Raw genomic sequence first — 20,519 nt, forward strand, 5'->3', positions numbered from 1 at the left:
AGAATATAGGAAGACATGGTTTAATGGTACACAGCCAGCATGGATTTACCCAAGGCAAAGTCTTGCCTCACCAATCGGCTACATTTTCTTGAAGGGGTGAATAAACATGTGGATAGTGGTAAACCAGCAGATATAGTCGATTTGGATTTTCAGAAGACATATGACAAAGGCCCTCATGAGAGAAACCTGAGAAAATTAAAAAGTCTTGGGATAGGATGTGGTGTTCTATTGTGAATTGTGAACTGGTTAAGACAGGAAACCGAAAGTAGGAAAAATGGTCAGTTTACTCAATGGAGGGAGGTAGAGCACCCCAGGGATCAGTACTGGGATTTTTACTAAAAGAACATAAGAAAATGCCATACTGGGTCAGACCAAGGGTCCATCAAGCCCAGCATCCTGTTTCCAACAGTGGCCAATCCAGGCCATAAGAACCTAGCAAGTGCCCAAACACTAAGTCTATCCCATGCTACTGATACCAGTAATAGCAGTGGCTATTTTCTAACTCAACTTGATTAATAGCAGTTAATGGACTTCTCCTCCAAGAACTTATCCAAACCTTTTTTAAACCCAGCTACACTAACTGCACTAACCACATCCTCTGGCAACAAATTCCAGAGCTTAATTGTGTGTTGAGTGAAAAATAATTTTCTCCGATTAGTCTTAAATGTGCTACTTGCTAATTTCATGAAGTGCCCCCTAGTCCTTCCACTATCTGAAAGTGTAAATAACCAATTCACATCTACTCGTTCAAGAACTCTCATGATCTTAAAGACCTCTATCATATCCCCCCCTCAGCCATCTCTTTTCCAAGCTGAACAGCCCTAACCTCTTCAGCCTTTCCTCATAGGGGAGCTGTTCCATCCCCTTTATTATTTTGGTCGCCCTCCTCTGTACCTTCTCCATCGCAGCTATATCTTTTTTGAGATGCGGTGACAGAATTGAATACAATATTCAAGGTGTGGTCTCTCCATGGAGCGATACAGAGACATTATGACATTTTCCTTTTTTGTTAACCATTCTCTTCTTAATAATTCCAAACATTCTGTTTGCTTTTTTGACTGCTGCAGCACATTGAGCCGAATATTTCAAAGTATTATCTACTATGATGCCTAGCTCTTTTTCCTGGGTGGTAGCTTCTAATATGGAACCCAACATTGTGTAACTACAGCAAGGGTAATTTTTCCTTATATGCAACACCTTGCACTAGTCCACATTAAATTTCATCTGCCATTTGGATGCCCAATCTTCCAGTCTCGCAAGGTCTTCCTGCAATGTATCACAATCCACATTTGATTTAACTACTCTGAATAATTTTGTATCACCTGCAAATTTGATAACCTCACTCGTCTTATTCCTTTCCAGATCATTTATAAATATATTGAAAAGCACCGGTCCAAGTACAGATCCCTGAGGCACTCCACTGTTTACCCTTTTCCACTGAGAAAGTTGATCATTTAATCCTACTCTGTTTCCTGTCTTTTAACCAGTTTGTAATCCATGAAAGGACATCACGTCCTATCCCTTTTTTTTTTAGTTTTCTTAGAAGCCTCTCATGAAGGACTTTGTCAAATGCCATCTGAAAATCCAAATACACTACTTCTACCGGTTCACCTTTATCCACATGTTTATTAACCCCTTCAAAAAAATGAAGCAGATTTGTGAGGCAAGACTTCCTTTGGGTAAATCCTTGTTATCTGTGCTCCATTAAACCATATCTTTTTATATTCTCTGTGATTTTGATCTTTAGAATAGTTTCCATTATTTTTCCTGGCACTGAAGTCAGGCTTTGGGCTACAGTTTCCCGGATTGCCCCTGGAGCCCTTTTTAAATATTGGGGTTACATTGGCCACCCTCCAGTCTTCAGGGTATAATGGATGATTTTAATAATAGGTTACAAATTTTAGCTAACAGATCTGAAATTTCATTTTTGAGTTCCTTCAGAACCCTAGGATGCATACCATCCGGTCCAGGTGATTTGCTACTCTTTAGTTTGTCAATCTGGCCTATTACATATTCCAGGGTCACAGTGATTTGGTTCAGTTCATCTGACTCATCACCCTTGAAATCCATCTCTGGAACTGGTATCTCCCCAACATCTTCATAAGAATACACAGAAGCAAAGAATTCATTTAGACTTTCTGCAATGGCCTTATCTTCTCTAAGAGCCCATTTAATCCCTGGTCATCTAATGGTCCAATCGACTCCCTCACAGGTTTCTTGCTTTGGATAGATTTGACAAAGTTTTTATTATGAGTTTTTGCCTCTACAGCCAACTTCATTTCAAATTTTCTCTTCGCCTGTCTTATCAATGTTTTACACTTAACTTGACAATGCTTATGCTTTTTCCTATTTTCTTCAGATGGATCCTTCTTCCAATTTTTGAAAGATGTTTTTTTTTGGCTAAAATAATCTCTTTCACCTCACCTTTTAACCATGCTGGTAATCATTTTACCTTCTTTCCACCTTTCTTAATGTGTGGAATACATCTGGATTGCGCATCTAGGATTGTATTTTTAAACAATGTCCATGCTTGTTGAACACTTTTAACCTTTGCAGCTGCACCTCATTTTATCAATGTTTCCCTTTTGAAAATTTAGTGTTAGAGCTGTAGATTTACTTATTGTCCCCCTTCCAGTTTTTAGTTTAAATATGATCATGTTATAATCACTATTGCCAAGTGGTCCCACCACAGTTACCTCTTTCACCAAATTCTGAATTCCACTAAGAATTAAATCTAAAATAGCTCCCTCTCTTGTTGGTTCCTGAACCAATTGCTCCATGAAGCAGTCATTTATTACATCCAGGAACTTTATGTCTCTAGCATGTCCTAATGTTACATTTACCCAGTCAATATTGGGGTAATTGAAATCTCCCATTATTACTGCACTGCCAAATTGGTTAGCTTCCCTGATTTCTCATAGCATTTCATCATCTGTCTGACCATCTTGTTCAGGTGGACGGAAGTATACTCCTATCACTATACTCTTACCCAACACCCATGGGATTTCTAACCATATAGATTCTACTGAGCATTTAGTCTCTTGGGTGATCTTTATCCTGTTGGACTCTATACCCTCCTGGACATAAAGTGCCACACCCCCACCAAGTTGATCCTCCCTGTCATTGCGATATAATATGTACCCTGATATAGCACTGTCCCATTGGTTATCCTCCTTCCTCCAGGTCTCTGTGATGCCAATTATGTCAATCTCATCATTTGCTGCTATACACTCTAACTTTCCCATCTTACTTCTTAGACTTCTGGCATTGGCATACAGACATTTCAAAGCATGTTTTTTGTTTGTATTAACAACCTGCTTTTCAGTTGATAGGGATAATTTGGAAATCTTTAGCTCAGGTGATTTTTTACATATAGGCACATGGACTACGTTTGCTTTTATTGGATCCTCTCTGTTGGGATGCCCTAACTCTCCTGTTTCATTAGTATCCTTCAAGGAAAATTCCTCCGAACCATGCACTGTTGAGTGACTGTCGGCTTTCCCCCGTGTTCTAGTTTAAAAGCTGCTCTATCTCCTTTTTAAAAGTTAGTGCCAGCAGCTTGGTTCCACTCTGGTTAAAGTGGAGCCCATCCTTTCGGAAAAGTCTCCCCCTTCCCCAAAAGTTTCTCCAGTTCCTTACAAAACTGAAATGATTTGGAAAAGGAAACAAGAGCGAGGTGATCAAATTTGTAGATGTCACAAAATTAGTCTGAGTTGTTGAGTCACAAGAGGATTGTGAGAAATAGCAGGAGGACCTTGCAAGACTGGGATTCTGGGACTCCAAATGATAGATGAAATTTTACGTGGACATGTGCAACGTAATGCACGATGTTAGGTTCCATATTAGTATTTATATCCCAGGAATTGGATCTAAGCGTCATCGTGGACAATACTTTGAAATTCCCAGCTCAGAGTGTGGCAGTGGTCAGAAAAGCAAATAGAATGTTAGAAATTATTAGGAAAGGGATGGAGAATTAGACAGAGAAGGTCGTAATGCTTCTGTAATCACTCTATGTTGAGATTGCACCTAGAGTACTGTGTACAATTCTGGTTGCCACATCTCAAAAAAAAGATATAACTGAATTGGAAAAGATACAGAGAAGGGCAACCAAAATGATAAAGAGGATGGAACAGCTCCCCTATGAGGAAAGGTTAAAGCGATTAGGGCTCTTCAGCTTGGAGAAGAGACGGCTGAGAAGGGATATGACAGAGGTCTATAAAATCATGTGTGGAGTACAATGGGTAAATGTCCAAAAAAAAGTAGAAAGACCAGGGGACACACCATGAAATTACTAAGTAGCACATTTAAAACAAATCGAAGAAAAGTCCATAAACTGTTATAAACCAGGTAGACTTACGGAAAGCCACTGCTTATCCCTGGGTGTTAGCAGCATGAGATCAATTTACTATTTCAGATCTTACCAGGTACTTGTGATCTCGATTGGCCACTGCTGGAAATAGTATACTGGGCTTGATGGACCCTCGGTCTGACCCAGTATGGAAATTTTTATGTTCTTTCATAGCATGCATACATTTAGTCAGGTTAAAAGAGCTGGTTTGGGAGTATTTTTAGGCTGGGGAGTAAACAACATATATATATATATATATATTTGCTGACATGTTCAAATGTATGCATGCTGTTTACTCCTTTGATAAGCAGGCACACAGAAGCAGCAGGTGCAAAGTACAATTCCATTTGTACACATGTTTTTTGCAGCCAGTTTTCAAAGAGAAAGTACCTGTTAGCTGCACGTGCAAATGTGTACCTTGCTGACTATTCAAAATTTTCCCCACAATGGATATTTTAACATTTTTAAAGATATCATTTTCTTAATGGCACATGATTGTTCATGATTATTTTAGTGTATCATAAAAGCAACAAAAATGAGGATACATAGGTGAAATAGCAAAATAATTGTACATCATGGAATAGCAGTACAGAAATGTTCTGCCTTATTGTCTGCAAAACTATTATTATTAGTGTATTGGTATACAGCTCTGTCCAGAATGCTGTACAGTTATTAGCAAGCACTGCATAAATCAAAAAGGTGGGTCTTCTCTGAGCTTAATTTGATTGTTTCTATTGCAAGAATTTTGGCAGGCCTGTGATGGAATATAGGCATGAAAAAGTGCCATGGGATCTTTAATAGTCACAGAAAGGATAGAACCTCAGTTGAATGCATCATTGAAAGTCAGCAAACTCCGTAGGATACTGTACTGCGGCATCGATTCTGTGCAGGTTCAGAGACAATAATACCTCTTGCTGAACCATCAACACCACTTTCTAACTAGCCAGTGGTCCCCAGAGAAGTGTCGTCCATGTACTACGGTGGCCTAACCCTTCTTAGCTTCAGAGGTCTTCGGGATCAGAGGTTTAGGTAGAATGGCTGCAGTCTATGTGCAACACTTGACTTGCAGGTGTTACTAGTACATTTGGATTGCAGGGAAAAGTAAGCAACCAGAGATGAAGCCAGGTGCTTCATGATAAGGATGCAAAAGAAAAGGATTCACAATTGTTAAAAACTACAAATGCCAGCAAGGTCAGCATTACCATGATTATTAATAAAATACTGTTCACCATTTAAATCATTTTTTTTTTTAAAATATAATGGAGCACCTTATATCGAAAGTTCTAATATCTGAGAAAATTCATGGGCTTCAGCCCATGTTCAATTATCTGTCACATAAACCTCTATTATTCGAAAATTGGTTGGCTTCTTAAATGACATTATCTGGAAAATCTCCCATTATCCAAAAATTGGTTGGTTTATATGTTCCATTATCCAGAAAGTCTCCCGTTATCTGAAATGCGTTTATTAGAAAACTCCCATTACCTGGAACTTCTCTTTGCTGTAAAAATCCATTTACCAGAAGCAGCCTGGTTCTAACCGTTCCGGATAAAAGGTGCTCCATTATATGTTTAAAATTAATTGATCTTTCAGAGGGTATACAGTGCTGTAAGTCCATGGATAAGCATTCCCATTTAGCTGCCCTTGAAGTTAAATCTGTTTAAGTACTGCTTTAACTATATTCAGCCGCGCTAGTTTAGAATTATGGATCTCTGTTAAATGCTGTAATTGGACTGATACCTGAAAGACAAATGCCTGAAGAAGTGAAGTCACACAATTCAAGAAAACTCTCAGATCTGTTGAAGTGCCCAGCAAGGAAATCAAACTATCCAAACCTGAAAAATAATAAGAATGTACTGGTATTGAAGCACTTGTTTTAGACACTGCTTTTGATGAAAATAAATTAGACATAAACAGAGAAGATACACATAGGAAGGGTAAATTGTTTTACTTATCTGAAATTTTAACAATACACGCTAATCAAATCATCTACAAAGAAATAGAAAATGAAGAAATTAATTCCCCATGAAGAGTTTAAAGTCCAAAAAGCAGGAGATAGGAGGATCTGAATTAAGATGACTTTAGGATGGCAGAGGAGTTCTGCTGCTTATACCTTGTCCAGGAATGCATCTCCTCACTAACCCGATGCAGGGAAAATAGCTTTCAAAAATTAGTCACAGATGTAATGAGTTAGTCCAATAGAAAGATATCACCTACAACTTGTTTGTTGACCCTTATTTCTACATATTCAAATGGACTAATATGGTAGCTAACTACAATACTCTGGAATACTTTAGGAAAGATATGAGCAATGAGTATGGAAATTCTGCCACTGGATCATCAGACAGGAGAAAAGTGAGTCAAAAACATTTACATTTCAGCTCTAGGCCACTGTCCATCTCTTCCATGTTTCTGAAATTCAGAGGTTTTCTGGGAACATCCAAAATTCCTTGGTTGAGTATTGTGTCCAGGCTGGATTTCAGAATGCTAACTGCTCTGATGTCATTCAAGACTGTTCTTGTTGTCTACAGGGAGTCACAGAACACAATTATTTGCAGACTGTCTATGCACAATTGTGCTACAAATGCACAAGATTTTAAATCATTAGTAAGCTAAACTGCTTGCCACAAGGAATACATATATGATACTTTCTCCAATGAATTGCTACAGTACATATGTTAAATTTAGAACATAAGAACATAAAAATATAACATAAGATATGCCATACTGGGTCAGACCAAGGGTCCATCAAGCCCAGTATCCTGTTTCCAAGTAGTGGCTAATCCAAGTCACAAGTACCTGCAAGAAACTAAACATTAGATAAATCACAAGCTACTATTGCTTATTAATTACCATAATAGCAGTTTATGGATTTTTCCTCTAGGAATTTATCCAAACCATTTTTAAACCCAGTTACACTAACTGCTGTAACCACATCCTCTGGCAATGAATTCCAGAGCTTAACTATGCGCGGAGTGAACATTTTTTATCTCAATTTGTTTTAGATGAGCTACTTGCCCCCTGGTCCTTCTATTATCTGAGGGAATAAATAACCAATTTACATTAACTTGTTCAAGTCCTTTCATGATTTTGTAGCTTCTATCATATTCCCCCCTCAGTCGTCTCTTCTCCAAACTGAACAGCCCTAAGTTCTTTAGCCTTTCTATGTAGGCATGTTTATGTCTGCCTAGGAAATATTTCTTATAGACAGTAGCATCATATATTCTTTCTACCTGGACATTTCATTTGTTGTTTTTGTTTGTTTTTTAAATTCACTTCAACAGGTCAGATAATCAGATTTCAGAGGCTATCGAAACAATCCGAAAAAAGTCATCAATCACTGCCATTGTGAGAGAACAAAACGTAAATCCAAAAGCAACAAACAACTGATCTGACAAACAAGTCAAGGTATATCAGTAGAAGGAAAAAACCTGGAGGCTATGTAAAAGTGGAACATTTATTCCCATCAACTTGACAGGAATTATTTTCCATCACATGTAGCAATGTCAAAAAACAGATGGAGATCTGTTCAAAGATTGGAAGCTGGACTGAAAAAAAACAAAACAAAAAACCCAAAACAAGCCAAATGACACTTAGATCTGCCACTTAAAGAATGTAAATTAAAAGTCCGGTATTTTATGAAGGGGGCCAAAGGTTAACCTGGGTAGACACTGTGGTCACTCCCATGCCTCACCCCCATCCTTTATCCCATTCTGTCTGGGTCTTCAGAGCAGCAACTACAAAGCCCTTTTCATTTCCGGCAACACTCCCTGACCTGCCTCTGCTGTTTTTCACAGTTTCAGCTACTTTATACCAGGGGTAATCTCTCAGGCTGCTGAAGAGCAATTATGTAAATAGGCTTTCACCCAGCCTAGGCATTCTTAGGGGGCTGAGAGGAGGAGAGATAAATAATTACCTGTCAAAAGTAAACAGAAAGGCCTCAAACCTTTACACATCTAAGCTCAAGGGCAGTGGTGTTTCCTGTTCGAGTTAGCCACAACCCCCCCCTTAAAGACGCAACACACTAATAGTGATTCCAGTGCCTCCAGGCCCTATAACTGCTGTATCTTTAAGGGGCTGATTCAGATGGGCCATGGCCCTGCTGCTAGGGTTGGGGACCTGATGTAAAGGTGAGGGGCTCACAGAGGCCCATCCATGGCTATGCCGCTGCTTGGCAATGGAAGGACCTTTTCATGTCTACAACTATGGGCTGAAAAAAAAAAGTCACCCATTAAGGTAAGAAAATAAAGAGGTTTGAGTTAAACGGAAAATATTCTTTATTCTGAGTGTTTATATTATGAAATGTGCTACCAAATGAGACAGTTCCTGATCCACCTTGTGATCCAGGGATGAAGGTTAAGAGGGAACTACTTGTAGAGATCCAGAAGATATTGACTTAGCCTAGTACAAACTAGAATGTGACTGCTATCATGACAGGGCTCACGTTTAAAACATCTGTGATCTGCATGCCATCCTGAATGACATGAGATTACTGTGACCTCATTATCCTCTGGACTTGTCTCATCAGGGGAGTGACCTACACTGTTAGTGCCATTAGGCAGGCATCCTCAACACAGATGTAGCTCAATCTGCTGACTTTGGATTATTTTCTCTATGAAAGCCATAATGTCATGAACTCTTGCTGTAGGAAAACGGGCCTTGGCTTGAAATAATATCCAAGCAGAGTCCCCTATGAATTCCAGCTGGGGTGATGAGAGGTAAAGGACGATGCATTCATCTCATGTTGCTATTCTCAGCAATATTGCTATTTTCTTCAGAGAACTAGAACCATTGCTGTTGAGAAAAGCTGTGCCGTTGTGACCACAGAGGGAGTATCTCAGTTCATGAGAAACTGGCAGCAATTTTTTTCTCAATTAGCACTTGACAGATGAATCAGTGTAGAGTACTATTCGGTAGGCAGTGCCAGTGTGCCCATGATGAACACCTCAAATTGCATAAGACAATATTTCCTGATCCTTTCAAAATTCTGCTGCCTGAAGCAGCCGTCTCACCCTGCCTCATTGGCTTGCAAGCGGCAGTGGTGTCCCCTAATGTTCGGCTCATCTAGTGCTTCCGCCGGCCCTGGTCCCATACCATTTTAGTAATCTTTCTCTGGACTGTCTCTGCCTCCAGCCTGTCTAAATCTCTTTGTATATTTGTGCGGTAAGAAGTAGTTTGAGAGCTTGAATTAATCATGTGTGTTAGTTTAAACTTTAAATTTAATTCAGAGTGTATACTTGAATGATGGGAAAGTATTGAGAGAGCTTGAATTAATCTTGTGTGTAGTCTGACTGTATATTTGTGTGTTGCGAAAGTAATTTTGAGAGTCTGCAAGTCACTTGCCTGAAGGTGTGAGAGCTGGTTCCTACCCACCCAGTCACATTTTTCATATACAAATTGTTACCTTTATTAGGAGGAAAATTTTCTAAATAAGTCAGTTAGGGATTTACAACAATGTGTAATTAACCCTTCTTTTATTAACAGACTAAAACCTCTTTACGTGACTTTTGAGATCAGCCCTTGCCTGTAATACAACAAATTAAAATAAAAAATACCTGTTTAAGCATTCCCACTACTTAAACAGTTTTAAACAAATTTAGCAACTCAACAAAATTAAAATGCAAACAGAAGAACAGCAGCAAGATGGAGGCTATCCAGTCTTTTGCACCTAATGCCACGTCTGATTAGCTACCTGTTGGTGAGAGGTTGTATATGTGCACCTGGTACGAAGAGCTTCTGCCTCTCAGAGAATGAGTCTGATCTTTGAAGGCCAGAGTGGCAGAACTTGAGAAGTTGAGGCAGACAGAGATGTATATAGAGGAGACCTTTAGGGACACAGTAGAGTGGTCCCAGTTCCAATCTGGCAGCTCTTTTGCTATTTGAAGGAGCAAGGTCACGTAAAAGGAAACCACTACCTTGGTGTGGCAGGAAGTGATCCTGTAGATAGGACCTGCCTTATCCTCTCAAACCAAGGATGTGTCTCCAGGGTTGTGGGCACAGGAGGGAAGGGATAGGACTGCCGTTGATGATTCAATCATTAGGAATGTAGATAGCTGGGTGGCTGGTAGATATGAGGATTGTTTAATAACTTGTCCGCCTGTTGCAAAGGTAGTGGACCTCACGCATTACCTAAATAGGATTTTAGACAATGCTAGGGAGCAACTTGCTGTCATGGTACATGTGGGTACTAATAACATAGGAAGATGCAGAAGGGACGTTCTGGAGGATAAATTTAGGTTTTTGGGTAGGAAACTGAAATCAGGAACTTCCACAGTTGCATGCTTACAAATATTCCCTGTTCCATGCATAGGACACTGGAGGCAGGATGAGCTCCAAAGTCTCAATGTGTAGATGAAATGATAGTGCAGGGAAGAAGGTTTTAAATTTGTTAGGAACTGGAGAATATTCTGGGGAAGGGGGAACCTATCAATAGGATGGTGTCTACCTTAACTAAGGTGGAACCTGGCTGCTGGCACCAACATTTAAAAAGGAAATAGAGTAGTTTGTATACTAAACCATGAGGAGAAGCCGATAGTTGCTCAGAAGCACATGGTTTGGAAGGAGGTGCCTTCCAAGAATACTTGCAAAACTGGAAAAAAATATCCCAGTAGGGAGATTGTGGAATAGGTTGAGGCAGCTCAGATGGATTTTTAAAAAGTTCTCTGAGAGAAAGAATTTATTCAGTTTTCCTGTTATTTCTTTGTCTTCTCTGAGCACGCCTTTTGCCTTTCGGTCATCTAGCAGCCCAGCTGACTCCCACACAGGCTTTTGGCTTCAAATGTTACTTGAAAACAATGTTTATTATTAGTTTGTGCCTCTTTGGCAAGCTTTATCTCAATAGTTTCTCTGGAAAAGGGAATGAGTGAGGAGATCAAATCTCCAGATGACAAAAAATTATTCAAAGTTGTTACAACAGTAGTAAACTTTGAAGAACTGTAGAAGGACTTTGTGAGACTAGGAGACTGGGCATCAGAATGGCACATGAAATTTAATGTCGAAAGTGTTAGGGCTGACTGGTCTAGAGCGAAGGAACACCACCTGGGGAGTGCCACGAGATGGTAGGTCAGGACTAGGGTCGGTCTTCCGCCTAGCAAGCCCCCTTTCCCACAGGTTGATCACTTGGGATCTGGGAGCCAGTAGGGCTTTGCGCCAACACTGGTGCATCTTGGTGAGTGCTGGCAAGGGCAGGAGCTGATACTGGTGCAGATTGCTGGTAAGGACTAGAAAAGTATCTTGAATACAGAAAAGGACTGGAACAGGATCTTGAGTGCAGGTAAGGCCTAGAACTGTGGCTAGACTCAAGGACAAACACAGAACAAGAACGAGGACGGGACACAGGCTGAGGCAGGGCAAGACATGGACAGGACACATGAACAAGGAACACTGAATATAAAGGCCCAAAGGCAGACTGAGCTTAGGCCACAGAGCTAAGGAAGGCCTAGGTAAGCCCCAAGGCAAGGCAAGGCGCAAGTAGACCAGATGACCACAAGGTGTGCAAAGTAGAAGGCTTGAGAAGGCCACAAGGCTAAAACAAGGAGTGAGATGGCCAGGAGACTGCAAGGCAAGATAAGGTGTCAGGACAAGGAGCCAAGGCAGAAACAATGTGAGAATTATGTAGGGCTGAGGATTGGGTATGGTTCAAGCATGGAGGAAGAGCTTGGTGAGGCTGGAGACAAGGTTCACCAAGGACTCCTGGTCATAGCTGGGAACTTTCAATTTACAATCACCCTGAGATTTTCATCTATTAGTGGAGGTGGAGAGGGGGGCACAAGGGGATAGGTCGGATGATATGTGCACAAGCTTTCTCTTCTTTCATACACACACACACACTCTAATACACTTGCATGTTCACACTCACACATATTCACTCACTCGCCCCATCATATATATGCCCTCCCCCGAAACACGTGCCCCCTTATATGCACACACACACATATGCCCCTCACATATATATACACATATGCATGTCTTCCTCACATGCACACACACATAAACATGCCCCATGACATATACACCCTCCCCACAAACACTTGCCCCTTCACATACACATACAGATGCTGCTCCCCCCCCCCCCCCCACAGTCACTCCACCCCAAACCCACCAGTGGCAGCAACCTTCTCCTAAGGGCACCTGGGGCCAATGGGAGGACTCCTTCCAGCTAATAGCATCATCTTCATCATCATCATCTTCTGCTGCTTCTGCCATCGGCCTCCTCCCTTCTTGCCAACAGGGGACAATTGGAGGTCTCCCTCTTTATTCCTGACAGCACAGTCAGGGGGCAGGATCAAGAAAGGAGGCCTCTGATTGGTCACAGAGCAGGGAAAAGTAAGGAGGCATCCAATTGGCCTGTGTAGGCCAATCGGATGCCTTCTAGCCTGGATGCTTCACTAGTGCAGCAGTAGCAGGGCACCCGAAATTAGAGGTGTTGTCCTGGAGACCTGGAAATTCCATTAGAATTCCAGGTCAAATCCGGAGGTTCCCAAGTATGCTCCTGGTGGCCAAAAGGCTGCACCACAGGCTGAATTGGATGAGCTGTGAGGAGCTAATGTGGAAAGCATGGAATGGCGCTCTGAGGAGACCTCTGCTGGCAGGGAGGCGTCATAATCAAGGTACGATGAAGCTGCCTAGCAGGTGAAATCATTACAGAAAACTGCAAAGTGATACACATAGGAAAAAATAATTCCAAACTACAGATACACAATGTTGGGTTCTACATTAGGAGTCACCATGCAGAAAAAGGACCATAGAATCCTTCTGGATAATACACTGAAATCCTCAGCTCAGTGTGTGGCAGTGATCAATAAAGCAAAAAGAATGCTAGGAATGATCCAAAATGTAAGCTGTCTGGGATGGGTACCAAAGGCAGAATAGTACATGCTTTTTGGTGTAGCGTGCCAAAGCGCATACTAATTCACCACACATGTAAGCTCTCAGGGATGGTACCAAAAGCAGATTAGTACAAACTGTGGTGCATGCTGCCAGAAATGCACACTATTCCTCTATAGAATGAAATGGGTTGTGGGGTATGAGCCAAAAGCATTAATTAAAAAGTTTCAAGCTCTCTGGGGTACATTCCAAAGGCAGAATAGTATATGCGCCAAAATGCAATCTAATCCGCTTCACATTTAAGCTCTCTGAGGTGAGTGCCAAAAGCTGGAAATTTGCAGAACAGTAGTACATACTTTGCTAAACAATAGTTCTCACGTTACATTTTTTTTTTTACAGGATATACTGGTTACAGCTGCAAAGCATGTCTGCTCATGCCCTTGTCGGCGCCATGTACAGCAGCAGAAATCCTGTACAAAGAGGCACATGTGAGAACCAGAAGAGTTACTGAATATACATTTGGTGTTTTGAAAAGCATGTTCTGCTGCCTTGATCACTCTGAAGGTGCATTACAGTATTAGCCGGAGAAAGTAACTGATATCGTTGTGATATGCTACATGTTACACAATAGCACCCTCTAGCATGGCATTAATCAAGATGTTAATCTAGACCTGAGGCCAAAGCCCCAAATGGTTGCACCTGCTGCAGATGGAGATAGCAAGACAAGGGGGAATGAGATCCATTGCAAGGTCATTGCGGACTACTTTGGAGGTACATTTGTGCACATGATGGGGGAGGGTGGTTTGACTGGGTAGTGGGTGGAGTGGGACTCTGACTTCAACATTTTTCTCTTCTGAGATCGGCACTAACACTAGGAAGATGAATGCCATAAGAATGCACTGTTTATAATAAATTCAGATTTTAAATGTGCCTTTTTCTTAAAATGTTGCAATGTGCCTGTTTCTGAAATGTTTTATTAAGTATTTTCCCATTCTAAATGCAATTTTAATAAAGCTCCATTTTTTAATGACAGCCTCGTTCTTCATTGGTCTCTGTCTTCATCAGTGTGAATGTAACTGTGGAAGTCTGTGGACCAAGGACGCTGGGGAGGTGACACCTGTGAAACACCCAGGCCCAGCATCCTTATTCCAAAGACTTTCACAGTGGTGTGGAAATTTCTGGATCAAAGAGGCTGGGCCTGGCCTGGGTGTTTCACCGGTATTGCCAGCATAATACCCTTGGTCCAAAGAATTTCACACTACTGTGGACATCTCTGGATCAAGGATGCAGGCTCGGACTAACCCTTCACTGGACCTAAAGGAAAAAAACACAAGACACATGTAAAGGTTTAAGACTGTTTACTTGATTTCAAAAGCAATTGCACAAGTAAACATTTAGAATTGACTTTAAAGTGACTGCATAAAATGCAAGGTTGTATATGCAGCAAAAGTCCACAAATTCCATCAACAGGTGCATAAACTGGAGGGCCCCATTGAAAGCTTGGCAAGGCGGACAAAGTCGGGAGGGAGCCACCAGCTCCGCACAATACAGTGATGAGTGCTGATGACAAAGATGTACCCACCTGCAAGAGAAAAAGGGAAAAGAGAAAAAAGTTAGAAGAAATGCAAGTCTGAAGCTGTTCAGCCCAATGGAGAGCTAGCAGGAATAGAATTGTGGAATACTGGAGTGTAAATACTCAAGGGAAGAGAGGAGATGAGCAGAGGTGGGCAACAGATCAGACAATGGCAGAGACGAGGTATCCGAGTGGGAGAAGTATCTGTGTGGAGACAAGGTGTCCAAGCAGGAGGAGCATGTGCAGCGGAATGAAAAGCAAAAGCACAATCACCATCTTCACACACTGCGGTGACAAGCAACAACATGTCAAGGTTCAGGGGCTGTCATTGGTGGTCTGGCATGGCAGCAGGCTGCAAATATTTTGCTGTTCTCCAACTGGGGCGGGGGGGGCTGCCTTTCCCTGAAAATAACAGATGGACAGATATGTGCCAGCTACTGGTCACAGAAGACAACTGAGAGAAAGTCATAGGTGGTCTATTGTGGAAGTTTACTATGGGACAGTCATTGGTGGTCTGGCATGGGACTGGGATGGATCCATTTGGATTCAATGATGGTCCAGCATAGGGTTGGATCTAGAAAAAGTTGTGGTGGGAGACAGCGTGGTGGGAATTTGCCTCGAGGATACTGCTTATGTCTGTGGCCACCACCTCTGCCCTCTGTGTGGGGGGCTGTTACATTCTGTGGCTTCTGAGGAGGATGTGCTTGCCTCCTGGGGGAACATGAGCCTGGTCAGATAGTTCAGTGTCCAATTTACATCCCGCAAAGTGGAGTCAAGGCCATGTACGACCTCAGCAATGTCATCAGATGAAGCACGAATGTGATCCAACATCACACTGGCTGCAGCTATGCTCTTCCTCTCTGACATTCTGACCTCTCTACCCAGCTGGCGCACTACCTTTCACATGTATTCCTCTCCATCCAGGCATTACATTGGCCTCCACAAGGTCCATTATCACATCCATGGAGGAGTGTGGCACTTCTGTTGGTGAAACTATGCCATCATTCGCAGGTTCACTACCATCCACAGCATTGCTATAGACTCGCTGTCCACACAGGTGCTAAGTGTCATTGGTACATCTGAGATGTTGGGCAACGAGGTGTCTGGACACATGAAGTGGAGTTCAATTGATTGACTGCCCTCTTGTGTGGCTACCGGTGTCTTGCTTATCAACTATAGACTTATGGTTGGTTCTTCTGTTCCCACAGGTGCATCCTGGGTCTGGCTCTCTTCGGCTGCAACAGGCCCGTTTGCAGCAGGCACCTCTGTCTCCATCATACGATAACCAACTCCTTCCACAACATCTGAAACTGTGCCCTCAGTATGGACAACTGTTCCATAATCCCGCTGCAGAGTCACCTGGATCAGTCTTCTATTGGTGTCAGCTGCACCTCACTTTTCGGCCCCCTCTCATCTGGTGTAAGGACCACTCAATCTGTGCCAGCTTGGCCTTTACAGTCAACCTGGTATCCCACCAATCTAGTCCACTCTCCTGGTGGCCCTTGACAGGCTACTGGCATCTTTTTCTTCACTTTGGTTGCACCAAAGATCCTTCTCTTCTTCCGAGAAGAGCACATCACTCTGATACCGTTTCTCCTCCAGCTGTTGTTTGCTGGCTCCCATCTGTTAGTTGCTATCAGATGAGTGGTGTGGGTCCCTACCTTTTTGGGCACTACTCCCCCACTCTTAGCTCTCAACCCCCTGCCCCTCCTCCTCCCTCCTCCTCCTGTTCTGCTACCTCTATCCTCCCTTCTTTTACTCCCCTCCCAGCTGTACCCTCTATCTCACGCACATCCCTTTCCTCGCACTCCATCTCTCCTTCCTAACTATGCTCAACAGTCACGCATCACACTCCTCCTATCCACTCCATCACCACTTGTTCATCCTCTTTCCCACTTGCACCTCCTCTGTCACGTTCCATTCTCACCACAGTCACCAACACCCACTCTGCTCTTTCAGAAACCTAAGTAAGCAGGCAAAGACAGACAATTATAAATCAACAATTAGATGTGCTCAAAAGATTCACTCATTCAATAACAGATAAAAGACAAAAGCAAAGGGATACAACAAGGGAAAAACAAGCAGCACAAATCTCCAACCACCCGCTCCAACCAACTCCTAAAAAACACCCAGCACAGGATCCTGGAAGGAGCTGCCTTTTATTCTCCTGCAAGGAGGAGTGTCCCAGAATATTGGATGGACATCTATGTACACCCAATACATCACAGTTTGGGCCATGTCACGTTTACCAGCCAATAAGGGGCTCTGAAGTATTTTTAAAATTAGCATCATTTTTAACGCCTGTTTTTCCCGTGGTTTTCTGCAATGGGGCTTTAATGCTGGTTTTGGCGCTTTTTAAATATCTACCATGGATTTTTAACTCGGAACTCATTTGTATACCATTATGTTGCTGCATCGAGCTCAGCTGCTGGTTTTTACTGTGCAAGGTATGAAAAATCAGCTCTAAAAAAATAGCACCGGTTTTGGTGCGGGTTTTATGATATCAACCTCATTATTAGCAAGGTAGTCTAGAGAAAGCCATTGCCATCCCTGGGAGTGAGTATCAGGAAATGGATCTGGTTTCTGGTATCTGACGGGTATTTCTAGCTTGGACTAGCCACTGTTGGAGATGGATCTTGGTCTGACCTTGCATGGCACATCTTATGTTCTCTTTTGGAGGAACAGCTTGCAGAACTGGACACAGCATTACAGTTGAGGTCATATTAATGACCTGAGCAGAATCATCATCATCTGTTTTTTTTCCTGCCACTTCTGCCTCTCTTTATGCAACCTGGCATCCCCCTCTGGCTCTGACCACTACCTTATCACACTGTTTTGAACCCTTGCAATCATTAGACACTGTCACCCTGAGGTCTCTCTCCTAAGTCAGTGCACTTCAGATTCTCACATCCCACTGTGTACTGCTCCATTAGATCTCTGCATCCCAAATACACGACTCTGCACTTTTTTCCATTAAATATTTACTGACAAAAGATTATACCACTCCTTGAGCTTTCTTACATCACTTCCCATTCTGCCTATTCCCTCAGAGGTGTGCACTCTTGTTGCAGATCTTAGTGCCATTTGCAAAAACAGCAAACCTTTCCCTTCTAATCCAAGCGCAATATCACTCACAAAGATACTGAACAGAACTGGTGCCAGGACTGAGGTCTGAGGCACTCCACGAATCATTTTTCTTTCCTCCGAGTGAATTCCATTTACCACTGCTTTTATTGTCTATCACTCAATCACTTTGAATGAAGTCCAATAGTTTTGCACCTACCCCAGGCTGCTCACTGTATTTATGAGCTTTCTAGGTGGGACAGTATCAAAGGTTTGGCTGAAATTCAGGTAAACCGCATGCAGTGTATGCCCTTGATCTAATATTGTAGCTTCTCAATCAAAGAAATCAATCTTCCTCTGGTAGATCCTGCAACCTACAGGATTATAAATACTTTACAATCCTTTCCTTCAGAAAATTATCCATTAATTTTCCAACCACCAAGGAATAATTAACTGGTTTATAGTTTCCAACCTCTTCTTTGTTACCACAAACGTCCTTCTCCAGTCCCCAGGATGACTCCTGTTTCCAGGAATCTATTGAACACACATTTCAATGGACTTACTAGATCATCTAAGCATCCTTAATATCCTAGGATGTATTCTAGGATGTTTTGCTTGTTCTACATAAATACTCTCTTGCATAAATGGAACAGTGTGCACCCTACTCCCACATGTGTCCTTGTCAATGATCAATGATCCTTCTTCCGTGAATACCAAACAGAAGAATTTGCTTTTGGATTGCCTCACCCCAGATGCACGACTCTGCACTTCTTGGCACTGAATCCCAGCTGCCAAATCTTCAACCACTCTTCAAGCTTTCGTAAATCACTTTTCATTCTCTCTACTCCTTCAGGCGTGTCCACTGTATTGCAGATATTAGTATCATCCGCAAATAGGCAAAATTTAACTTCTATCCCTTCTGCAATGTCACTCACAAAGATATCGAACAGAACTGGTCCCAACACCGATCCCTGTGGCACTGCACTTAACACAGCTGTCTCTTCAGAGTAGGTTCCATTTAGCATGACACTCGGTCTCCTATCAGTCAACCAATTTGTAATCCATGCCACCACTTGGCGCTCACTCCCAAACTTCTTGTTTTATTCACAAGCCTCTTATGCAGGACCGTATTAAAAGCTTTGCTGAAATCTAAGTAGATCACATCTAGCTCTCTTCCTTGATCCAATTCTCTAGTCATCCAATCAAAAAAAATAATCAGATTTGTCTGACAGGACCTTCCTCTGGTGAATCCTTGTCCAGCAACCCAATGGATTGAAGATGCTTGACTTGATTACCACTTGCTGAGCAACTGATTATATCCACCCAGAGTGTCTGGTGGATAGAGTCCGTGTCCATCTTTTAAAAAAGACACAGGGATTTCAAAAATAATAACAAGCCAACTAATACCACAACACTTCAGAAAGAGTACCAACCAGCAGAAATAAGATTACCATCTATTGGAGAAATTTTGTTTTGTAAGATTATTCAGTCATGCACAGAAACAGAAAAGGAAAATTCAGCAATGTATATTAGAAAACAATAATCCTGCCCACCACAAGGACAGATTCTAAACAGCAGAGAGAAAGCAAATTATATTGGGAAAATGCAGAATAAAATTAGATTAAATTAGACTTTTCAAACTTAGGCCTGGATTCTCTAATACCGCGGGGCTCTTTGAATCACGCGGTGCGGGGGGGCGAAGCGGGAGGCGGGCCTGCGAAAGCTGCGGTGCGATCACTGCCGGTTTTCGCACCCAATAGCGCCATCGTAAAAGGTGGTGCTATTGGGCGCAAAATGGGCAGCAAAAAGGCTCCTTACCTTTTCGCTGTCCGCTCGACTCATCCCCCATTTAGTGATTGCACGCGAAAAGGGACTTTTCGCGTGCGAAAATTCCATTTTCATGTGCGTTCGCTTTAGAAAATGACCCCCTTAGTCAAAAGCAGGAACCAGGTACACTAACGAGAATTAAAGCCAATGCAAAGTCCATGGGTATTTTTGTACCTACAGACTTTGAGAAGTAAATTTTCAAAGGGAAACTACCTGTCCTGTTGAAAAAGGCAGTTTAAATTTGGATCCAATAGTCAAATAGAGCCAGAAATTAATCATATGAATGCAAATAAGGTAATGTTTTATGATTGCTAGGAAGTATTCTGTTTCATGGGCCTGTTACTTCACTCAAGTTCCAACTTATCTGGCTAAGTGGTGGAATTTGAATATCTGGCTGTGTTCAGCGGCTGCCACTTAGCCAGATAACTACTTAACAGGGTTTAACTTGTAGGAGGTATTTTTCCAGATACAAGTAGCAATATTTAGGCTTATCTGGTTAAGTTAGCTGGATAAGTTAGACCTGCTATTAAGCAGATTTACAATTAGCTGGATAAGCTTATCAGGTTAACTCAAAAGTTATCTGAGTATGTTCACTGGTGTTTTCTAAAGGGCCACATGCTTTACAATAGTAAGAACATAAGAACATGCCATACTGGGTCAGACCAAGAGTCCATCAAGCCCAGCATCCTGTTTCCAACAGTGGCCAATCCAGGCCATAAGAACCTGGCAATTACCCAAAAACTAAGTCTATTCCATGTTACCGTTGCTAGTAATAGCAGTGGCTATTTTCTAAGTCAATTTAATTAATAGCAGGTAATGGACTTCTCCTCCAAGAACTTATCCAATACTTTTTTAAACACAGCTACTCTAACTGCACTAACT

At 42.0% G+C, this 20,519-nt stretch overlaps 1 protein-coding gene across 1 annotated transcript in view; it reads right to left on the minus strand.

Annotated features, from left to right (window-relative positions):
• RFX8 (RFX family member 8, lacking RFX DNA binding domain) overlaps positions 1 to 20,519 on the minus strand; it is a 186,633-nt gene that overhangs the window by 32,912 nt on the left and 133,202 nt on the right. Inside the window, exons 12-13 of the mRNA XM_029603318.1 lie at positions 6,723 to 6,873; positions 6,089 to 6,183 (exon numbers count right to left, since the gene is read on the minus strand). Coding sequence (XP_029459178.1) covers positions 6,089 to 6,183; positions 6,723 to 6,873 — 246 coding nt within the window. The remainder of the gene's footprint in view (positions 1 to 6,088; positions 6,184 to 6,722; positions 6,874 to 20,519) is intronic.

The sequence above is a fragment of the Rhinatrema bivittatum genome, chromosome 5 (genome assembly GCF_901001135.1).
Source record: "Rhinatrema bivittatum chromosome 5, aRhiBiv1.1, whole genome shotgun sequence".
Taxonomy (NCBI): Eukaryota; Metazoa; Chordata; class Amphibia; order Gymnophiona; family Rhinatrematidae; genus Rhinatrema; species Rhinatrema bivittatum.